This window comes from Copidosoma floridanum, unplaced genomic scaffold (assembly GCF_036245765.1).
Source record: "Copidosoma floridanum isolate Cflo_tuat_1 unplaced genomic scaffold, Cflo_Japanese_pri ptg000020l, whole genome shotgun sequence".
In the NCBI taxonomy this organism is placed as follows: domain Eukaryota; kingdom Metazoa; phylum Arthropoda; class Insecta; order Hymenoptera; family Encyrtidae; genus Copidosoma; species Copidosoma floridanum.
The window spans coordinates 32851423-32874443 of record NW_028321897.1 but is presented as its reverse complement, the minus strand read 5'-3'; the positions used below and the strand labels follow the sequence as shown (position 1 = coordinate 32874443).

Below are 23021 nucleotides of genomic sequence, written 5' to 3'. Positions count from 1 at the left end.
AGACCATAACATTTATATTTATTTTCCTACAGAATCTTTGAATAGTATTGAAGAAGGTCTTCCTCCACACGAATTTAATTTAAAAATTAACGCTGTCTTTATGTTAAGACAAAACTTAAACGTATCTGAAGGACTTTGCAACGGTACAAGATTACAAATTACAAAATTATTCAAATACAAAATCAAAGCCGACATGATCAAAGGTGAAAAAAAGGAAAAATAAAGTCTTTTCTCCAAGAATAACACTAAATACAAACAATTCTTCTTCGCTACCATTTATATTGTACAGAAAACAATTTCCATTTACCTTCGCTTTTTCTATGACTATCAATAAATCTCAAGGTCAAAGTTTTGATGCCTTAGAATTATACCTTAGAAAACCATTATTTTTTCATGGGCAATTATATGTTGCATTGTCTAGATGTGAAAACCCAAAAAAAGTTTTTATACAAATTAAATCAGAAAATAAATTTACAAGTAAAAACATTAAGTAGAATGAAATTTAAGAGCAACAGAAAAACTATCCCATAGTTCATTACTATTTTTATACTTTCTTGCAAATTTTTTTTTTCATCAAAAAAGCAAATTTCAGTAACGTCTAGTACCCAGATTTATGAAATCATAGACAATCCGACAATCTTATATGTTTTCAGATACAATATCATGGATGCAAAATTTTATCAGTGTGACAAATGTAACTCAAAATTTTCGAATCAAGAGTGTCTTTTATCGCACGAAAAAATTCACAAAAAAAAAATTGTTGCATACGATCTATGTAGCATACAATATTAGAGAAGAAAAACTATTTGCGTCACACAAAGGAATGCGTTTTATGTAATATGTTTTCAGATACACCATCATGGATGCAAAATTTTGTCAGTGTGACAAATGTAACTCAAAACTTTTTCATGAAGAGTGTCTAACATCGCACGAAAAAATTCACAAAAAAAAATTTTTTTGCATGTGATCTATGTAGCATTCTAATATAAGAGAAAAAAACTATTTACGTCACACAAAGGAATGCTAAAACATTGAGAAAAATTTCAAGTGTATTAAATGCGGGAAATGTTTCAAAAGAAATTATCACTTACAGAGACATTTAAAAAATCATGAAAAAAACCTCCAAAAAAATATTGGTCGAAATTTTGGGAAAGGTTATATAAGAGCAGAGCACCTAAAAAGACATTTTAAAGTATGAAATTAAAATTAACATCGTAAAAATAAGTTAATTGTAACAAAATTTTTTGTTATAGTCAAAGAAAATTATATGTGAAAATAAGACCATTTGTAACAGTTAATATATAAGGCTTTACAAACTTATTCACATTATATATGGGGGAGTTGGGGTAAAGCTGGAGGGGAGCGAAGGAAAGGTAGGGTAGAGTGAGGGGAAGCTAGAAAAAAAGTAGAATTACTCAAAAAACGCAAGAAAATGAATGAAAAACTACCTTACTTGGGGGACCTAGGAAAAGCGGGCAGAAGGTGGGGGAGAGCGTGGGGGAGCAAGACCTTGCTCTAACTCTTACGACTATAAAATATAGGAATGTATACGTATATATATATATATATATATATATATATATATATATATATATGTGTGTGTATATATATATATGGGGCATTCCACGTCAAGTGAAACGGTCAAAAAATATTTTAGGCCAAAATCTATGGGAATAGATAGTCCTTTGTGAGAAATCATTACTTTAATTTTTTCAGAATTCTTTACCGACACCAAAGCCGTCAGTGACGGTCGCAAATTTAAAATATTTTCTTAGACCCAATTCTTTCCAACTATTTTGCTAAGGAAAAAAAATAAAAACAAAAAATTAGGGCCACGTTTTGTAGATTTTTTGACGTCGAATCGTTTAAAAGTATTTTTAAAAAGATTTGAGGTTACGTAACCCTTACTTTTTGAGTTTTTAAGCTTAAATAATTTTTTTCGCAAAGTATGACACGATGTTTTTCTATTTTTTTTTTTAACTTTATAACAAATTCTACTTCCGTGATTTTTTGCGTAGTAGGCTTGAAACGGGAACAGGTGCTAGGTAGCGCTAAACATTATGGTTACCAAATTTGACGCTTTTTTGCTTGGGTTTCAAAGTTTTGCAATCAGATAAAAAACTTATTAGTATTCATGGAGGCTGCCGATATTGAGTGTGTATTTAAACTTTGGGAATTCAAAATGGCTGATCCAATATGGCGGACGATTTTTGAAAATATTAAAAAATAATCCTAAAAAAATCGTATCGTGTTTCCCGTTCAATTCTTAGTAAAAATTGTATTTTGTACTTTTTCGATTAAATGCATGTATGCAGAGCAAAAAATTTATGAAAGTTTAATTATACGAATTTACGTCAGATTTCATATTTTGTCCATTCATCAATCCGTAAGAATAATTACAATACATTTTCATTTATGCCATAAACTTTGTAAATCGCCGATATCGACATTAGTGTTAGGTAATCTGAATTTAACATGGCGGATTCGATATGTCTGCCGGTTCATTGTTGTCATGGAATTTAAATGCGAATATGAGCCAGTCTATTCATGCTGTGGTAGTCTTTGAAGCATATACGATTCCGAGTGAGCTTCTATGTGCTGTTGTAGTCACGTTAGGCTGAGAGCTAACTTTGAAACTACCAGGCTATCGACTTATAACATAACCTTTTTGCAGGGATATTAAATGACCTGAACTTTTCATCTGGCCGTAAAATTCAACCTTACTTTTCAGTCATTTTTTTGTTGAAGAATGTGACCTCGGTATTATATTATGGGCAGAGATGTTTAGAATACCCAACGTCTACTAGACTCATCAGACCTGGGTCTGCAGGTCTGGTAAGTCTGATGACTTATCCGACCCAACTTAACAGACTCATCAGTCTCGGGTCGGGTAGGTTTAGTAAGTCTGGTAGGATCAACTATATGTGCAAGAGCGCAAAAAAACGGGTGCTATGTAACCCAAGGCGCTTTATACGTAAAAAATACTTAATTCCAAGGTGGTTAACCTGATGCGCTAATCAAATGAATCCCGAGCTATGTATCCCAATGCGATCAATAGATAACAAATAAACAAATCTCAAGCTATCCAACCAAATAACTCGATAGACGTTAACCTGTTAACCAAGGGGATGTTACTTTGAAGACGGCGTAGGAGTTAATTTTGTTTTCAGGCCTAAGCTTTCGCTCAATAGCCTGGTGATACGACAGCTAGGGTTGAGGATGGAGCACTGGGGTAGGAACAGGGTAGATGATTATAGAAGAGTTGGCTAACTAAGAGCTGGCTGTTTGGCTATCGGCATTTACACCAACTGACACACAATTTGATTTTTACTTAAGGGCTAGTTGCTTGGCCATCGGCATTTGCATCAACCGGCACGCAACTTAGCGGTACTTGATTTTTAAACAGAGGCTAGTTGTTTGGCCATCGACATTTGCACCAACCGGCACACAACTTAGCGTTGCTTGATTTTTAAATAGACGCTAGTTGTTTGGCCATCGGCATTTGCACCAACCGGCACACAACTGAGCGTGGTTTCCTTTAAATTATTTTTTGAATAAAAATTTTTTTTCCACCACCTGCTTGGCCATTAATATTTGGATTAAACGGCATGCAATAGTGGGTTTTACGCGGAGAGAAAAACTATTGGGGGGTATATAAGAATTAAGTTTAAAAGGTATTATTACTTACTTTTATTAAAAAGAAAATAAAGGGGGGTACAAATGGTTCTCGAGGCAAGATCTAGATGGCTGGATATAATTTAAATCGAAATTGCGGACCGGATTCTCCAGATCACGAATAGACTTCGACCGGATTCTCCAGGTCGTGTATTCTAGTCTGGCTACTGCTCTTGGTGTTTTACCAAGCTGGCCTGACCGATGAATGCATGGACCGGGTTCTCCAGGTCGTATCCCAGCTGAAAATTTGTCATAAGATCTTACACAAGTTCTTGCGTAATTTCTCATGTAATTTCTTTTGTCAGTTCTTATGTTAGTTCTTACGTAAGTTCTCACATAAGTTTTTATCAGAACTTGTGTCACAACTTGTACACGAACTCACATTTGCTGATCAACCAAGAACTTACATAAAATTATATGTAATTTTTTATGTAAGTTCTCATGTAAGTTCTAATAAGAGTTCGTGTATCAGTCGTTAAACGTATTCAATTACTGTTAAGATACATACATGGTGAGTTTCAAAATTTTTTCTGCATAAAAGCTGTTAGAATAGCCAATATAAATTAGTAAATACAAAAAAAAAGCATCTCCTACCTTCACTAAGGGTATTTGAACCTGGTCTGGAGGATCCCTAGTCAAGTGTCTTACCCACTTGGCCAGAGTGGATTCGATACATGGGAAAGAATTGATGTCCTCATAAGGTACATCTGATACTAACATCAATGTTATTAAGTCCTCAAGTTATTGCTTTTTACAATCTCTGATACAAATTAAGGAACGTGTTTTTCCACTTCTTATTTAAATCAAATACTTTTTTTTAAAGTTTAATTCATGTAGTAACTTATATTTTAAGAATTTATATAATTTTTTGAGTAATGTATAAATAAGTGGGAAATTATTTTTGCTGCTGGTTTTCGATACCGACATCCAATTGTTGAAGAGAAAAAGTTAATCCTCAACTTTGTTATAGCAATTACAATAAATTTATTACAATTTTAAAAACACATTATGTTTCCCTTAGAATAAAAAGTATAAGTAAAGTTCAAATAAAATTCGTAAACGAAGAGTAGTTGTGAAATTAATTACTAGATTTTTTGTCGAGAAACGCATTATCAGACTCAAAACAATGTTATATATACATTTATAAAATGTTTATTAACCAATGAGGTAACCAAGGTGGTAAATGTTATCCACAAATAAAAAAATAAACAGTTTTAGAAGTACCTTATGAGGACATCAATTCTTTCCCATGTATCGAATCCACTCTGGCCAAGTGGGTAAGACAATTGTCTAGAGATTCTCCGGACAAGGTTCAAATCCCCTTAGGAGGTAAGAAATGCTTTTTTTCTGTATTTACTAATTTATATTAGCTATTTTAACAGCTTTTGTGCAGGAAAAATTTAAAAATTCACCGTGTATGTATGTAGATAGTAATTAAATACGTTTAAACGACTGATACACGAACTCTTATAAGAACTTACATAAAAAATTACATAAGATCTTATGTAAGTTCTCGATTGATAAGCAAATGTAAGATCGTGTACAAGTTCTGACATAAGTTCTATTTAAAGAACGTATATGAGAATTTACATTAGAACATATGTAAGAAATTACATAAGAAATTACATAAGAACTTATGTAAGAACTTTTGACAAATTTTTAGCTGGGATGCCTTTAGTCTGGCTACTGCTCTAGATATACACCCAAGCTGGCCTGATCATTGAACGAGTTTTTTTGAGACTGCGCTGCTCGTGCAGAAGGCCATGGGCTTATATAGCCGAAGATCTTGCCTCCTTATCATTGACACTACGGCCAGAGACGACGAGACGCACATAGGTTCTTGGAATTAGTCTGCATCATCTCATGGCAGGGAGATGGAAAGATTTCCTACATGCTTTTCGTCTTCCTTTACATATGCTGTTTTGGTTTTGGGGTGTCGCTTATTTGCTAAAGAATATAGTATAGTAACGATACTGGTCCCAGTGCTTGCTTATCGAAATTAGGTCGTATTGCAGTTCACGTTATTTTTCGGCTGGGCGTCTCTGGGTATTGTAAGTGTTAGAGAAAGAAAGTGGTAGAAGTGTAGCATGCTGTTGTCAAGTCTCGTTGCATAAACGCTGGCCGATGTGTGGATCAACATCCTGGCTCAAGCGTCGACTTATTTACGAATGGTTAAGACACAAAAGAGAAAAAAGATAGAAAATAATTATTAAGTTTCATCAGGCGATGTCGACGCATAAAAAGGGAGGGAGATGTAGACAAGTTATTTTTTGTCTTACTCGGTCTCTCCTTATACGTGTGTCACGAAGCCTTAGCTTCGGTACTTGGTGTATGTGTGAGTGTATGTCATTTAGCTTAATACAAAAACGCGGTTTTACAAGGAGGAGAAGAAGGGAAGGAGAGGAAAACAAAGATACGTCGAGCGCAGCCTCGATGTAACAGGGACAACAAGTCATATAAGTCCGTTGGGCTAAAGTTGCTTGGGACTACTTTTTTTGCTCGTTATTTATCTATTTATTACCATGATTTTCAACGGTAAATAAGTCCGTTATATGGTTGGTTGTACCCTTGGTTAACAGGTAAACGTCCATCAAGTTGTTTGTTAAATAGCTTGAGATTTGTTTATTTGTTATCTATTGATCGCATTGGGATACATAGCTCGGGATTCATTTGATTAGCGCATCAGGTTAACCACCTTGGAATTAAGTATTTTTTACGTATAAAGCGCCTTGGGTTACATAGCACCCGTTTTTTTGCGCTCTTGCACATATAGTTGATCCTACCAGACTTACTAAACCTACCCGACCCGAGACTGATGAGTCTGTTAAGTTGGGTCGGATAAGTCATCAGACTTACCAGACCTGCAGACCCAGGTCTGATGAGTCTAGTAGACGTTGGGTATTCTAAACATCTCTGCCCATAATATAATACCGAGGTCACATTCTTTAACAAAAAAAATGACTGAAAAGTGAGGTTGAATTTTACGGCCAGATGAAAAGTTCAGGTCATTTAATATCCCTGCAAAGAGGTTATGTTATAAGTCGATAGCCTGGTAGTTTCAGAGTGAGCTCTAAGCCTAACGTGACTACAACAGCACATAGAAGCTCACTCGGAATCGTATATGCTTCAAAGACTACCACAGCATGAATAGACTGGCTCATATTCGCATTTAAATTCCATGACAACAATGAACCGGCAGACATATCGAATCCGCCATGTTAAATTCAGATTACCTAACACTAATGTCGATATCGGCGATTTACAAAGTTTATGGCATAAATGAAAATGTATTGTAATTATTCTTACGGATTGATGAATGGACAAAATATGAAATCTGACGTAAATTCGTATAATTAAACTTTCATAAATTTTTTGCTCTGCATACATGCATTTAATCGAAAAAGTACAAAATACAATTTTTACTAAGAATTGAACGGGAAACACGATACGATTTTTTTAGGATTATTTTTTAATATTTTCAAAAATCGTCCGCCATATTGGATCAGCCATTTTGAATTCCCAAAGTTTAAATACACACTCAATATCGGCAGCCTCCATGAATACTAATAAGTTTTTTATCTGATTGCAAAACTTTGAAACCCAAGCAAAAAAGCGTCAAATTTGGTAACCATAATGTTTAGCGCTACCTAGCACCTGTTCCCGTTTCAAGCCTACTACGCAAAAAATCACGGAAGTAGAATTTGTTATAAAGTTAAAAAAAAAAATAGAAAAACATCGTGTCATACTTTGCGAAAAAAATTATTTAAGCTTAAAAACTCAAAAAGTAAGGGTTACGTAACCTCAAATCTTTTTAAAAATACTTTTAAACGATTCGACGTCAAAAAATCTACAAAACGTGGCCCTTATTTTTTGTTTTTATTTTTTTTCCTTAGCAAAATAGTTGGAAAGAATTGGGTCTAAGAAAATATTTTAAATTTGCGACCGTCACTGACGGCTTTGGTGTCGGTAAAGAATTCTAAAAAAATTAAAGTAATGATTTCTCACAAGCGACTATCGATTTCCATAGATTTTGGCCTAAACTATTTTTTGACCGTTTCACTTGACGTGGAATACCCCATTCTATATATATATATATATATATATATATATATATATATATATATATATATTCAATAACTCCCAAAAAAATTTGTCTAGTCTTAATGTCATTTTACATATTTGCTTATTTACTTGAAATATGTGGTTATTCACCTCAAATAAATATTTATTTAACTTTTAACTTTGCACTTATTTCGTAAATAAATATTCATTTGAGATAAATAAATACTTATTTAAACTAAATAAAGTCTTATTAAGCTAAATAAATACTTATTTAATATTAATAAATATTTATTTAACCCAAATAGATATTCATCTAACGAGACAGTCCAAGGTTCAATATCAAATAAATATTTATTCAATTCAAATAGGTGTTCGTTTTACACAAATAAATATTTATTAAACGGGAATACATATTTGATACTTTTAAGTATACAAGAGATTCGATTCAAATGCATATTTTTTTGAGACTAATAAATTTTTGTTCAATCCAAATAAATAAACTTGTCATTTTAATAAATATTTATGCAAAATTGATAAATATTTATTAATGTTATATAAGTCTTTCCTCATAATTACTAAATATTTATTAATGAATATTATATTTAGTTTAGAAACAAAGAAATATTTACTCTGAATTAAAAAAATATTTAATAAAACATTAAAAATATTTACTACTTCCACACATATTAATCTTTAATACACGTTTTTTCGACAAAAATAAACTTTTATTGTGTCCAAACAAATGTATTTATTTTATTTAAATAAAACATGTATTTGAACGTATACTTGTAAATCATTTATTTTATTCGAAAAAAATTTGTTTGAACGAACGAAATTTTTTTTTCAGTGGCAGTGATAGTACTAACACACCTAAGAAACGAAAAGTGATCAAGTCAAAGAAAAGGGCACAAAAATAAAAGCATAAAACTATGGGAAACGGAGTTTACATGGATTACGAACGACTCGACAAGTATTACTACTACAAAATGTAAAATATGCGATGTAACATTTTCTATTGCTTCAGCTAGAACTGGACATGTAAGAAAGACTATTTATCATTTTTTGGTTCTCAGTGTGTTCGTGTCTCTATTTGCACATTGTGCTATTTTTGTTTTTGGATAAAACAACATCAAGCTACAGAACTTCACGCAAGCAAAACAGAAATAAAGAAAATATCTGGTGTCCTTGAAAAGTTCTTCACTTCATTTGCATTATCTCAACATTCCACACCATTAAACATAGTATTTTATATAATAGTATGGATTGCTCTGTTATAAACTAGGTAAAATAGTGTACGCTAATTCTAAAACTGCGTCTAGTGATTAGCGAGAACCAAAATAGAAGCCCTGCTTACAGAAGTTCTAGTATATCTTATGCCTTTGAAAGTGTAATAAATGACTTGAAAGATAAAAATGTATTTATCTCAAACTGACGCAGCAGATAAGAAAAACACAAAATTATTTCTACTGGTGCTCCAATTCGGAATATGCCTGTATCACGTGACATGGCGATATATATATATATATATATATATATATATATATATCTCACTGAGAGAAAAAGTAGTACAGGCCTTATGGGAAACATTAAGTTTTTATTGTTCTTCGTGGTGGAAAACATGTGGAATACAAAAAGTTATTGGATTATATATTTTTAACATTATGAGAGTTAGGTTACTATTTTTTTCATACGATGAAATCGTTTATTAAGGCCGTAAACAGCGTTTTGAAGGTGCAAAGTACAGTTAACAAGTTAACCCTACATTGAGCTACTCGTTTTTGCTGCTGCTGCTGTCGCTGTTGCACCTACTCAAAGGTAAACAAGCAGCTTCATGTTAGGTTGAACTGTACTTCGTACCTTTAAAAAAATGTTTTCAGCGTTAATAAACGATTTTCTTTCATGAAAAAAATATTGACTTACCTCTGATAATTTTAAAAATATAAATTCGAATAACTTTATGAGTTAAACACTGTTTCTACCACAAAAAAAAAAAAACTTAATATCTCGAATAAGGCCTGTACTACTTTTCCTCTCAGTGTGATATATATATATATGTATATCACCATGTCACGTGGTACAGGCATATTCCCAATATTTTTCAGCAGAAAAGGGAATACAAAATAAACTTATAGACTTTTATGAAAATGCTGATGAAAGTGCTGATAGCATGTTTGCAGCCATAAAAAGTTCCCTGGATAAGTGCAAAATTCCTTTTGATCGAGTATCTGTTCTTAGTACTGATAATATCAATGCAAACTTATATCGTTAATCTGTCGTTATTTACTAATATGGTGGATCATGTACCTGAAGCTGATAAAATGTAATTGTCATGCTCATATTGTGCATATTTGAGTTAAATATGGGATAAGTTTTTTGACCTATATAGGTTAGGGTATTATCATATGATGTTGAAAATGTTATATTTTAATAATTTATAGCCATTTTTTCAAGTCTGCTTGTAGAAGAAAAGGATTATAAAAATTTGTTGCTGCAGTTAATGGAGAATTTCTTCAACTTCAAAGGCATATTGGTAATAGATGGTTGTCATTACCCACTTGTGTCGATAATATTTTGTGGAATTGGGGTGTGGAATGTGGAATCCTAAGGGTAACAATGTGACGATTGTAGATTATTCAGTGTAGTGAATAATTTAAAAACAGATTTAATTCAAAGCACAAAACGATTCGTTTTTAGTCGATACAACGAAACAAAAAATAAAGCCATTACAATCGCCACCGAGACTCTTTAAATAATGAATCAACCAAAATTTTTCTTTATACATATATACACAAATACTTGATTTATTTACAAAAATGGTTGGATTTTAGTTACGAAAACTGGTTACTCTCACTAGATGCAATATCTTTGAAAACTATTATTAAATTTGATCAGTTAGAAAAATTATTGAAGGAAAACTTAATTTTAAAAAATTCATTATGTACATATATATTGTACTTAGAAGTAATAGTTTATTAAAAATTATAGAAAGAGTAAATAATTGACACAAGTTTTATGCAAAAAATACTCCGGAGACATGGCAATTTATTTTTTTTACATGTCCAGACGAATATAATATTTTGAAAAAGATTATGAGCTACGTATTGTCCATTCCAGCTGCTTCAGCGTTCAGAGAGCGAATTTTTTCACTCATATATATAAAGGGGTGGAAAGAAAGAAACAAAGCATCACTAAAATTGATAAGAAATGAGCTTCTGATCTATACAAATTTAATAAATTTAAAAACAAAATGTTTCAAATCACATGTTTTTTAAATAACGTTAAATTTTTATCTGCTGCTCACAGTGAAAAAAATACTGTTTTAAAAATAAAAATAAAAAATATTCTATTTTTCAGGTCTGTACTCTTCATTTTTCCTTCTTCGAAACCAAATGAACTCCATCACAATTTTGAAAAGTTAGCGCAACCCTATTCGTGGCCACCATCATATATAGTTATACTACTAGTGTTGGTGTACACTATGTCAACTATTTTTCATAATTACGGCGTATAATTCTAGCGAAAGTACCCGAATAGAAATGGGCCATAGCTTGCCTGACTGCCTGTGCAGGCCCTGGTAAGATAGGCATTTTCTGCGTATGTGAGTTCAGACTGTTCACAGTTCCTATTTAGGTCCGGTGCTCCTGCCTGAACTAACATCAACTGCCTGCTACTACAGTATATATCTTCCTATATTATATAGTTAACTCAGTGTGGCATTCCAAACAAACACCACACCGCCCCCCCATTTACCCCCCACTGCCCCTCCACCAACCCCCCACAAAATAAGGTTAAAATCCGTTATTTTCTTGCTTATTTTGACATATTGTAGTTTTTCTCAAAACCCCCCACAGTCCCCCACCGACCCCCCACAGCCCCCCCACCGACCCCCCACACATTTTTTCATGGCCCCCCACCGCTCCCCCACCGACCCCCCACAAAATATTATATGAATAGTATAGAAGTATGGTATAAGTCTTTATTCAAGCCAGGGGGTTCAACCACGTATGGCTTCATGGGATCATAACAATGTATAATTTAATATTTAGTGAAATAGTTACAGATTACTGCACAATACTATAATCAGCTGAACCTAAATACAATCAATTGTATTTCAATTTACTGGATCCCTTGGTTTCTTTGTAAGCATAAAGTTTTTGGTGGGCTGACTTTTTTTGTTAGCATTTTGTAACGTTGCATTTTGCCAGCCCTGTCAACGTGATAAAGTCTATTACCACATTCCTACCAAATCACATGGAAATATTGTATAGTATTTTTTCTCAAAACATCCCACTTTCCCCCACCTACCCCCTATGGCCTTCCCACTGACCCCCATGAATTTTTTCATAGCCCCCACTGCCTCCCCACACCACTTTTTTGGAACCTGACCGTGATCATACCGTCTTTACCTATCTTTGGACAAAACTGTCTTATTGCCATGATTTGTTTCATCGTCAAGAAGAAATTAAAAGTCATAAATTGATTCATAGGGGGTTGTTGCGCAAAACATCATTATTAATACAACTAAGTACGTTTAAAAACCAATTTATATGGAGTTAACAATATTTTGAAACCAAATAATATATACACATACATTGGTGCGCATAATTATGATATTATCATCACTTATATAGACCTTTATGACACAATTCTTCTATTTAAGTACATAAACTTAAGTTAAATTTAGAGTATCATTAATATAAACAATGAAAGTTTCGCATCACTTTATGAGTCATCTCATAAAGCCTGATGAAACCACGAAGACTTACGTCCATTTTTATTTTGTTTTAAAATAATGATGAAATTGGTACAATAGATAAACACGATATACATTCATGATATGTATTATTAATTAATAAATTTTACCTATACATAAAAAAATAATAATTAAATCATGTTATGAATATTAGATACATTATTATATTCAAAAATTTCTTTCCAAACTATATTTTCAATCTCCAAACTGTTTCCTCTATCGACTTGAACAAAAATTCCATTTTTATTTTTGCATATTGATAAAGCCACGTATAATTGACCATGAGAAAATAAAGGTTTTTTTAAGTAAAATCTTACATTATCAAAACTTTGACCTTGAGACTTATTTATAGTCATAGCAAATGCTACAACTAATGGGAATTGTTTTCTATATAAAATAAAAGGTAATGATGAAGTATTTCCAGTATTTAATGTAATTCTTGGGATAAAAACTTTATTACCGATTTTTTCTCCCGTTACTATTTCGCATTCTACGTTATACTTCAGTAATTTAGTAATTCGCAATCGTGTACCGTTACATAATCCGTCTGATATACTCAAATTTCGAATTAACATTACTATTGTACCTATTTTTAATTTAAGTTCATGAGGTGGCAAGCCCTCACGAATGTTGTTTAACATTTCTACGGGAAAATTTATATAAATATTATCATCTGATTTATCAACACCTTTATATGTTGCAGTATTGATACTGTAATAAGTTTAAGTTTCCCCATGTAATTTACTTAAAATCTTATTGTGTAAAAAAAAGTATATTCATTATGTGAAGTGAGTATCACGTTATTGTCAAAACAGTTGCTGTAATTACCAAATATTTTGGTACAGACATCATCTGTTATCCAGGATTTAGGAATGTTAAATATTTCTATGTCCCCTTCTCCAATTCTTAACGATAATTTTGAAAATTCGTTATTACTAGAACGGATGTTATTTTGTAATCTTAAAATTTTGAAGAAGTTCCATAAAAATGATGATTTAATAGTTTCTTCTATTATTATAGTTTTATTACCGTTTTGTATAACTGGAAGAAGGATGTGTCGAAAATCTCCTCCTAATACTATTAATTCATCACCAAAGCAAAGTTTTGTAGTACACAAGTCTCTCAACGTTCTATCAACGATTTCTAGAGCTTTTTTTGGAATCATAGAAGCCTCGTCCCATATTATTAAATCAACTTTCCTTAATTTTTTTTTTTTCAGTTTCAAATTCGAAGAATACACTTTCAATATTATTAAAGTCTAGAGGTAAACGAAAAGTTCTATGACTGGTCATACCTTCTGGTAGTAATACAGATGCAATTTCTGTCCAAGCCACTGACAAAATATTTTTACCTCTAGAAATAAAGTAATAAATGAGTGTCTTATATAAGTAGGTTTTTCCGGATCCACCAGGACCATCTATGAAATATACTTTTTCATCTTGTTCACAAATAGTTTTAAAAATTTTTCTTTGATCTTCATTTAAATTTGTGTACATTATATCGAACATTTTTTTACTGAAAGATATTTCCTCAATATTGCAATTATTTATATAATTGCTAATGGTTGGTGTTGGTAAACTAAAAGACTCACATGATTTACCTACCGATACCAAAATTTGATTAATATGTAGAAGAGCACAATTATTATTATCATTATCGAAGTCTTCCGTAAAATATTTTTTATATTCATTCCATACTTTATCTCCTTGAATGTTTTCTGAAATCAAAAACCAAGCAAAAAATTGTCTTAACTGGTATGGAAACATAATTGTTATGGCTTCTTTAAAAATATTGTCGATTTCAGAATCATGTTCTATTAAACCCATTGCAATTGCAGTATCCCTGACATTTTTATGTTTTTTAACGTCTTCAAACGATGTAGCCCATGTAATTTATTTGAAATAAGTTTTAAAAACAAGCGTTCATGATCTTTTGGAGATACTATGTTTAATCTACCTATAGCAATATTTTTCAGTGTAACTTTCTTTTTTTTGCGCGCAGGGGGCCGTGAGCCCCACTAGTATATATATATAGTCTTAACCTTTTTTTCAATAAGTTTGAAATAGAGCAAACCCATTATTCTCGACGAAAGACGCGAAATACGTATAGAATGCAAATAATTTGTAAAAGAAAAATTTTGGAAAGAAGAAAACCAAAAGGTTTTAACGGAAATAATGAAAAAAAAAGTTAAACGTACAGATAATATTAGTGAAAAGTCTGTTGAACAGTTTGATAAGAAAGAAATTCAGAGCGATATTCAGCAAGAAATTTTTGAAGATTTTAACACATAAAGAGAATGAAGAAAACTTAAAAAAGTGAGTGAGAGCCGTCAAAGGAAAGACATGAGGATAAATTTAATAACGTAGAGTTTTAATTTTTTTACTGTGACAGAATAGTTTTCATTTACTTAACTAAATAGTTTTGATAAATTATTTCACACATGATATACGAGTAGTTTTTTAAGTATTTATCGTTTCATCTATTTAAGAACATTTTGTTATGTAACACAATAACCTTACTGTTTAATTATGTAAAAGTCAGTTCAGGACTAGATTATATTTGTCCAGGTTACCTGAGCTAAGGCTGCCTGTGCAGGAGCCTGAACAGGTCCTGTGCACATCGTTGGATAAAATTTCATTAATGCCTGAGCAGGTCCTGCGCAGGGAACTCAGGCACCTGTCTTGGACCTGTTCAGTGCCTGAACTCCATTTCTGTTCGGGTAATACTGTGTCGTTTACTTTGAAAAACATTTATTATCATCACAAGCCACTTGAATAACCTCGCTCCTTGATGTATACAGACTCACGTTATTTTTTGGTGCACTAAATAATGTTGAGCCACTTTTGCAGTCTTTTACACGAAATTTTTTGCCCATTTTAATTAATTTATATTTAAATTAATAAATAGAAAGTTTAATATAATTTTACAATTACATTCATTTTTATTTTATCCTTTCAGTATTTACTCGTTCCAGGTACTCGTCTGCTTGGTACTAGCTTTCCATTGCGACACCTCGTGGTCGCTAACGACTCACTGTTTTTTTTTACTATCACTGGAAAAAAGTTGGTCGCCCTGCGCCACCGAATACAGTCACGCCGTGTACTCACTTTCTTGGTCGCGCCGCATGCCTGTTTTGGGCGCGCGGCGCACCCAAAGTACCTGGCGCGCGGGACAACCAAAATTTAGATGTGCAGCAGCACCAGCTACGCCCGGCAGTACGCCTAATGTTTAGGACTGCTGTCTGCCTGTTTTATGAATATATAATGCTATTAGCTTGTGTAGTTTAGCATTGTGAAAAATCACTTGCGTGATTAGTAATAATGTTAATAAAATTAATTTCTAGCATTAAGCACTTTTTCAATTCGTACAGTAAATTGTTAAAAAAATTTTTTTTTATTAGTAAGACGTATTTTTAATTATGTAATACGGTTTTGTATTACAATAATCATATAATGATTGCAGTTTGCTCGCTATTTGAAATGTGTTTTTGATGTTTTATTAATTACACATGACATAACGTATAGTTAAGTAAAATGTTTTCTCTGGAGTAGGTATGCTTCGATGAAATGAGAAATTCACTTTAAATAATAAGTGTAAAGTAAGTAGAGTATTAGTAATATTCTTTAATTATGTACATTACAATCATATAAATTTAATTATAATCTAACGTAATTACAAATAATATGGAGCGACAACTAACAAGTCTCTGTTAGATCCAGTATTTAAAGTACAAGGCGATACGTAAGGTATCTTTGACTGTTTAATTAATCGATATTTATTTTTTTTGTAAATTAAAAAAGCATGAAAATGTTCACAAAATGTAATTTCTTCATAAGTTTCCACAAAAAAGTAAACATTGTCTGATGTGCACACTCCTGCAAGAGAGTTGATAAGGCTAACTGGGAAATTTTCATTACGACACATGCATGTAAGCGCGTATACGTGAGGTACACTGGTATATTACCTGGGAGATATACACATACACTTGCAACAAAAACACTGCCACTAATTTTTACAACTACATTAAATTATAAACAAAACTTAACTGCACAGCGTTTAAGCCACATCACCTCTTTTAAAACAAAACAGGCAGACAGCAGTCCTATAAACATTGGGCGTACTGCCGAACGTGTAGCTGGTGCTGCCGCGCATCTAAATTTTAGTTGTCCCGCGCGCCCAAAACAGGCATGCGGCGCGACCAAGAAAGTGAGTACACGGCGTGACTGTATTCAGTGGCGCAGGACGACCAACTTTTTTCCAGTGATAGTATTGTACTAGTGTTTGCCAACAACATCCGAGTAGGAATTAAAAGTGGGCAGCCCAGCATAATGAATGGTCCAAATCAAGCAACCAAACCTCGCCGGTTGGCATCGTGGCAGCCAAGCTTGGGCCCAGTTTTCGTCTACTAGGGCAATAGTATAACCATATATAGTATTTGCCAACACTAGTATAATAACTATTTGTACGGTCCTCGTTTTTCATTTTGCCATCTGCTGTTTCTTGAATTAAATAGTACAAATATTTCACAAAAATTATACCTACATGGAACCACCTAATAATAGCTACAGATCCTAGAGAGAAGAATGCAAAAGCTGGATAGAAGGAGGGAGGAAGCCAGTGGTTCTCCCCAAATGTGACTGGCAAACTTGCGGGAAATTCAAATTGGCTATATGGAGCAAGACGCAAATCCCCCGATAACTCGACACAATTTCATGCACAATAACTTAATAAACTAATCCCAACCTATTTAACCCAATAATCCAATGGGCCAATAAGCAGCCTCATGAGTTTGAATGAATAATAAAATTTATTAATTAACAAAGCAAGCGCCTATCCCCACATGACCCGGAGCGCTTACTGGTCGCTTACTTAATTTACTATAAATAAAGTAATAACGCAAGCGCCTATCCCCATACAACCCGGGGCACTTACTGAACGCTTTAATTATTTATAAAATAAAATAACATAAGCACCAATCCCCACACAACCTAGGGCGCTTACTGGTCATTTTAATTATTTATGATTAATAAAATAATAACACAACCGCCTATCCCCATACAACCCGGGGCGCTTACTGGTTGCTTTAATTATTGATAAAATAAAATAATAACTCAAGTGCCGACCACCGCACAACCGATGATGATTACTGATCACTATAATCATTTAAAACCAATAGAATAATACAAGCCTCCCGGGTCATGTGAGGATTAGCGTTCGCATTCTATTTATTGTAAATAATCAAAGCGACTAGTAACCGCCCTGAGTTGTGTGGAGATAGGTGCTTGCGTTATTATTTTCTTTTATCAATAATTAAAGCGTTCAGTAAGTGCCCCAGGTTTTGTGGGAATTGGCCCTTGTGTTGTTATTTTATTTTATCAATAATCAAAGCGACCAGTAAGCACCTCGGGTTATGTGGAGATGAGCGCTTGTGTTATTATTTTCTTTTATCAATAATTAAAGCGTTCAGTAAGCGCCCCGGGTTGTGTGGGGATAGGCGCTTGCGTTATTATTTTATTAATCATTAATAATTGAAACGACCAGTAAGCGCCCCGGGTTGTGTGGGGATAGGCCCTTGTGTTGTTATTTTATTTTATCAATAATCAAAGCGACCAGTAAGCACCTCGGGTTATGTGGAGATGAGCGCTTGTGTTATTATTTTCTTTTATCAATAATTAAAGCGTTCAGTAAGCGCCCCGGGTTGTGTGGGGATAGGCGCTTGCGTTATCATTTTATTGATCATTAATAATTGAAACGACCAGTAAGCGCCCCGGGTTGTGTGGGGATAGGCGCTTGCATTATTATTTTATTTATGGTAAATTAAATAAGCGACCAGTAAGTGCCCCGGGTCGTGTGGGGATTGGCGCTTGCTTTGTTAATTAATAAATTTTATTATTCATTTAAACTCATGAGGCTGCTTATTGGCCCATTGGATTATAGGGTTAAATAGCTTGGGATTAGTTTATTAAGTTATTGTGCATGAAATTGTGTTGAGTTATCTGGGGATTTGCGTCTTGCTCCATAATGCCAATTTGAATTTCCCGCAAGTTTGCCAGTCACATTTGGGGAGAACCACTGGCTTCCTCTCTCCTAGTATTCAGCTTTTGCATTTTTCTCACTAGGATCTGTAGCGATATATAAGTCCTAGTGACAAAAATGCAAAATCATATCTTCCTCACCCAACACTATTTTCATGCATTAAGTCATTTCCGCAGATATCCACGATGGGGCAGCACTACATAGCAGATAGACATAGATGTATAAATTACAGAAAATCTGAGTGATGAATAAATCTTTCCACACGTTTCGCCTTTGCTGTACGCTTGGTGGATTCGTGGATCGATTAACTGGGGTCTGATGACTGATCAGGGCATTCGATATCTCGCAAAAGTAAGCATTATTTTTGATAATCCCTATAAAATAACCAAAATTAACGATAATGCACATGAGCAGTTTAGGAATTATCGCCGATAATAGACAAAAATGCTTACTTTTGCAAGATATCGAATGCCCCCATCAGACTCCTGGTTCTCTCTGTCTCTTTGACATCGTGAGCGGTGGGTAGATATCTTACCTAAGGTGTGTTATCTGACACCGTCAGAAACTAGTAAGATACCGCATGATGTTTCTGACATTTAAAATTTTTGAATTACAGTAGTTTTCGCGCGAAAATCAGGGTATTCTAACCATTTTATTAAATCGTAGCTCGTAAATCTTACAATCGACTCGCTTTTTTCGTCGTTAAAAAAGTCCAAATGAAAAAAACATTTAATTTACGAAATAAAACTTTCGCGCAAAAAGGCTATATTCTTAATAGAAATATGAACAAAAAACTAGCATCAGGTTTGAGTGCGTGTTTTAATTACTGACATTTCTGACATATTTCTGACAGTTTCTGATAAGTATAATGTGTCAAAAACCTTCTTAACGCATCGGAAACCCACCACTGGCCAAACGTAAAGCACTGTTATATAAAAAAAGATCACCCTGGGTGGCCTGGGTTGCTCGGCTGCCTAATAGTCAACTTTTAAACTTATTATAATTCATCTGTAAATTTTCAGAGTACTTATGCTTAAACTCATTAAATGTCAAATAAAGTAATCTGCAATAGTTTTAATGTTTTGCATCACTTAGTCAATCAAAAACTGATGCTTTTGTGTTATCTATTATAAACTGTCTTTATTAATTAGTTATACCTGTCAAATTTATTCAAGATTCTATTAAAAAACAAAATCTTAAAAAGATCTTTGTAAATAACGTTGAATCTTCCCTTGAATTACTGAAAACATATGAAAATACCTACTTTTATGAGTATGATGTGACCTGATCATGAGCATTATACTGAAATTATTATAGGGTAATTTTTGATATGTGATTTCCAATAATATAATTTTGGCTACATTATTTGTCCATATCAAGTTGGACAATCACTCCCACAATATGATAATTCGTGCTGTAAAGAAGATAGTTTCCTACAGTTATCAAAATAACGCATCCTTGAACATTGAAATTGCCGATTTACTTTTCATCTGAATCACTGTAATAATTTGCAAAATTACCAACTCACCGGCATTAAACAAGAAGTAATGCACCTTCATAGGCAACAGCTTTCGATCAATGATCATATCTCTTTCACTTGAACAACTGTCAACCTCAATCATGAATTTGCGTCAACAATCCAAAATTTGACCCGAAGCTTAAGATGCATTAGCACCCATATTCGTTGATAATCAGCGTCATTCAGGATAAAGAACTAGACGCTTGTTTCTTTTCTTTTATTTATTTATTTTATTTAACTTCTTGATACGATTGGCATAGGGAGTCAATTTCAGCTTAATCTCAATCTTTGTTGTTCGTTTAATGCTCCTATAGGGTAGTGTGTACTTAGTACTTATCTTTCGTTTTATCAGAGAATGTAGAATATATTGTATATTATATTCTGTACTATTCTCTGCTTTTGGCCGTATGATGTATGATTCACCTGTGAGACCGCCATTCGGCTGCGACAACGAATATACACGCTCATGGAAGCCCATGCATAGTGCACTTCCTACAGCGTTAGGTTAGGCGGATTCAATATCGGAACTTTTTCCCTAGATCGTATATATAGCTATACGATCTAAGGAGAATGTTCCGTCGAGCAGACAGCGCAGCAGTGAAGGGGCATTGCCAAAGACGCGTGAAAATTAAAAATTGTAATATTATAACACAAGTGCCTATCACCCAATGACTCGGAGCGCTAACTGGCCACTCTGTTAAACAAATAATTATTAATAACACAAGCGCCTATCACCCAATGACCCGCGGCGCTTACTGGCCACTCTTTTAAATAAACAATTATTAAAATAACACAAGCGCCTATCACCTAGTGACCCGGGGCGCTTACTGGCCACTCTGTTAAATAAATAACTATTAAAATAACACAAGCGCCTATCACCTAGTGACCCGGGGCGCTTACTGGCCACTCTTTTAAATAAATAATTATTAAAATAACACAAGCGCCTGTCACCTAATGACCCGGGGTACTAACTGTCAACTCAATTAAATGAATGATTATTAATTAATAACACAAGCGCCTATCACCTCATGACCCGGGGCGCTAACTGGCCACACTGTTAAATAAATACTTATTAATAACACAAGCACCTATCACCGTATAAGCTGGGGCGCTAATTGCAAATCTAGAAAATAAATAGTTATTAATAAATATGTCAAGCACCTTTTTCCGAATGATCCAGGACACTTATTTGCAACACTATTAAATAATAAAAAGTTAATCGATAACATTTGTAAACATATCACAATTTTGATTGCCTATCTAGTACGACAAAGATCTTTTTAAATGGCGCTCTTGTAATTCCTTGATAATTTATTATTCAATAGTAGCCAGTAAGCGCCCCGGGTCATTGGGTGATAGGCGCTTGTGTTATTTTAATAATTATTTATTTAAAAGAGTGGCCAGTAAGCGCCCCGGGTCACTAGGTGATAGGCGCTTGTGTTATAATATAACAATTTTCAATTTTCACGCGTCTTTGGCAACGCCCCTCCACTGCTGTGCTGTCTGCTCGACGGAACATTCTCCCTAGATCATATAGCTATATATACGATCTAGGGAAAAAGTTCCGATATTGAATCCGCCTAACCCAACGCTGACTTCCTATGGTGAGAGTTGAGAGTTGAGAGGTTCAGGGGCGTGTTCCAGTAACGCTTTCCGACAACTTAATTATGTCTTACGATATCTTGCGTCATGTTTAAGTTGTCGGTAAGTTGTCAGAGTCGTCGGAGAGCGCTACTGGAACCTGGAACACACGGCAGAGCCGGGAGAGGTGGCGACAAATTTTTGGCTAACATAGCTGAGTTGTGTTAGCCAAACACGGTATGGCGCAGACGCTGCTGACAATTTGGCAGGAATTTTAAATGTGTGTGGCGGAACAGGTAAGAGAACAGTTTGTAACTGCACACTTAGCCCTTTTGTTATTGGAACTTCGAGCACAAACATAAAAAAAAATTACAGAAACATGCTTTTACTAAGTGAATCCTGCGTGTTAGCTTAAATAAATACATAACTAAGCTTCCTGTACGTTAGATGAGTATATGCGACTTTTATTCTTCTATAGGTAGATTTTTTCGTGGCATAGATTTTGCCTCTGGTGCCTTAGGACTAGGTATGCGGTTTAAAGTCACTTTCACATCGTTTTTTTATTTTATTTTACTTACCTTATTTTTTTTATTTTCGTATTTTTTTTCTGTTTTATTGAAGAAAAAAAAATATTCGTCAGAGAGGCCGACGAGCTGCTTCTTAATAACAATAAATGAATTTTAAATGATAAAAGATAAAATATATAAAATCCAATCAATCGAAAAGCGATAGTTACTAACTAAAATTGGAAACGTACGTTTTCATAAAACGAGCATTGACCTAAGTTTTAAATTGTACGTCGACCATCTTCGGCTTACAAGCCGAAGATCAAATGTAATTTTTTAATTACAATTCCGTGGGAGCGTTGTTCTAGTGTAACGCTTTTGCTCCAACACGTGGGTACACTGCGTAATTAATTTCATTAAAAAAAATTTGGGACTTATGTTTCCGAAAGAGCTCTTTCAAATGACAATGATTACAAAAATTAAAAAAAATTTTTTAAATCATAAAAACGGGAAATAAAGAAAGATGGTACTTCGATTCCGTATTTATTTGTTTGTTTGTATTGACAAACATGTTTGTATTGGTATTGCTGAAATCAACTCATGAATTTTTATTGTAATTAATCTTCCGTAAATGTGCGTACAAATGGAGTTACTTTTGCAATGCACAACATCGGCACTATAGAGGCAGCTGTTTTCTTACAAAACGACATTCAATGTCAGAAACTGATCCAGGTAATTTACAGGTATCTAACTTGTAAGAAACTAGGTAAATTACGAAACTTAATTACCCACCACTGCCACCACTGCTCATGATCATCTTAAAAGAAAAAAACGAAATAACCTACATTCGTTAGGCTACGTTTTCATGAACATTCGGAGCTGCAGCTCT

The 23021-nt window shown here is 33.7% G+C and overlaps 1 protein-coding gene across 6 annotated transcripts in view; it reads right to left on the bottom strand.

Annotated features, from left to right (window-relative positions):
- The window catches only part of Sugb (Sugar baby transporter), a 146736-nt gene extending 126230 nt beyond the window's left edge, over positions 1-20506 (bottom strand). For 5 of the 6 annotated variants that reach the window (XR_016293115.1, XM_089593802.1, XM_089593801.1 and 2 more), the window contains exon 1: positions 20055-20506. Coding sequence is in view for 5 of the 6 variants with exons in the window: in XM_089593802.1 (XP_089449928.1) it covers positions 20055-20148 (94 nt within the window). In the remaining variant the exon portion in view is untranslated. Of the gene's footprint in view, positions 1-19790; positions 19941-20054 lie in introns of all 6 variants that reach the window. The other variant, XM_089593803.1, reaches the window with a different exon arrangement.
- Positions 20507-23021: the final 2515 nt, after the last annotated feature.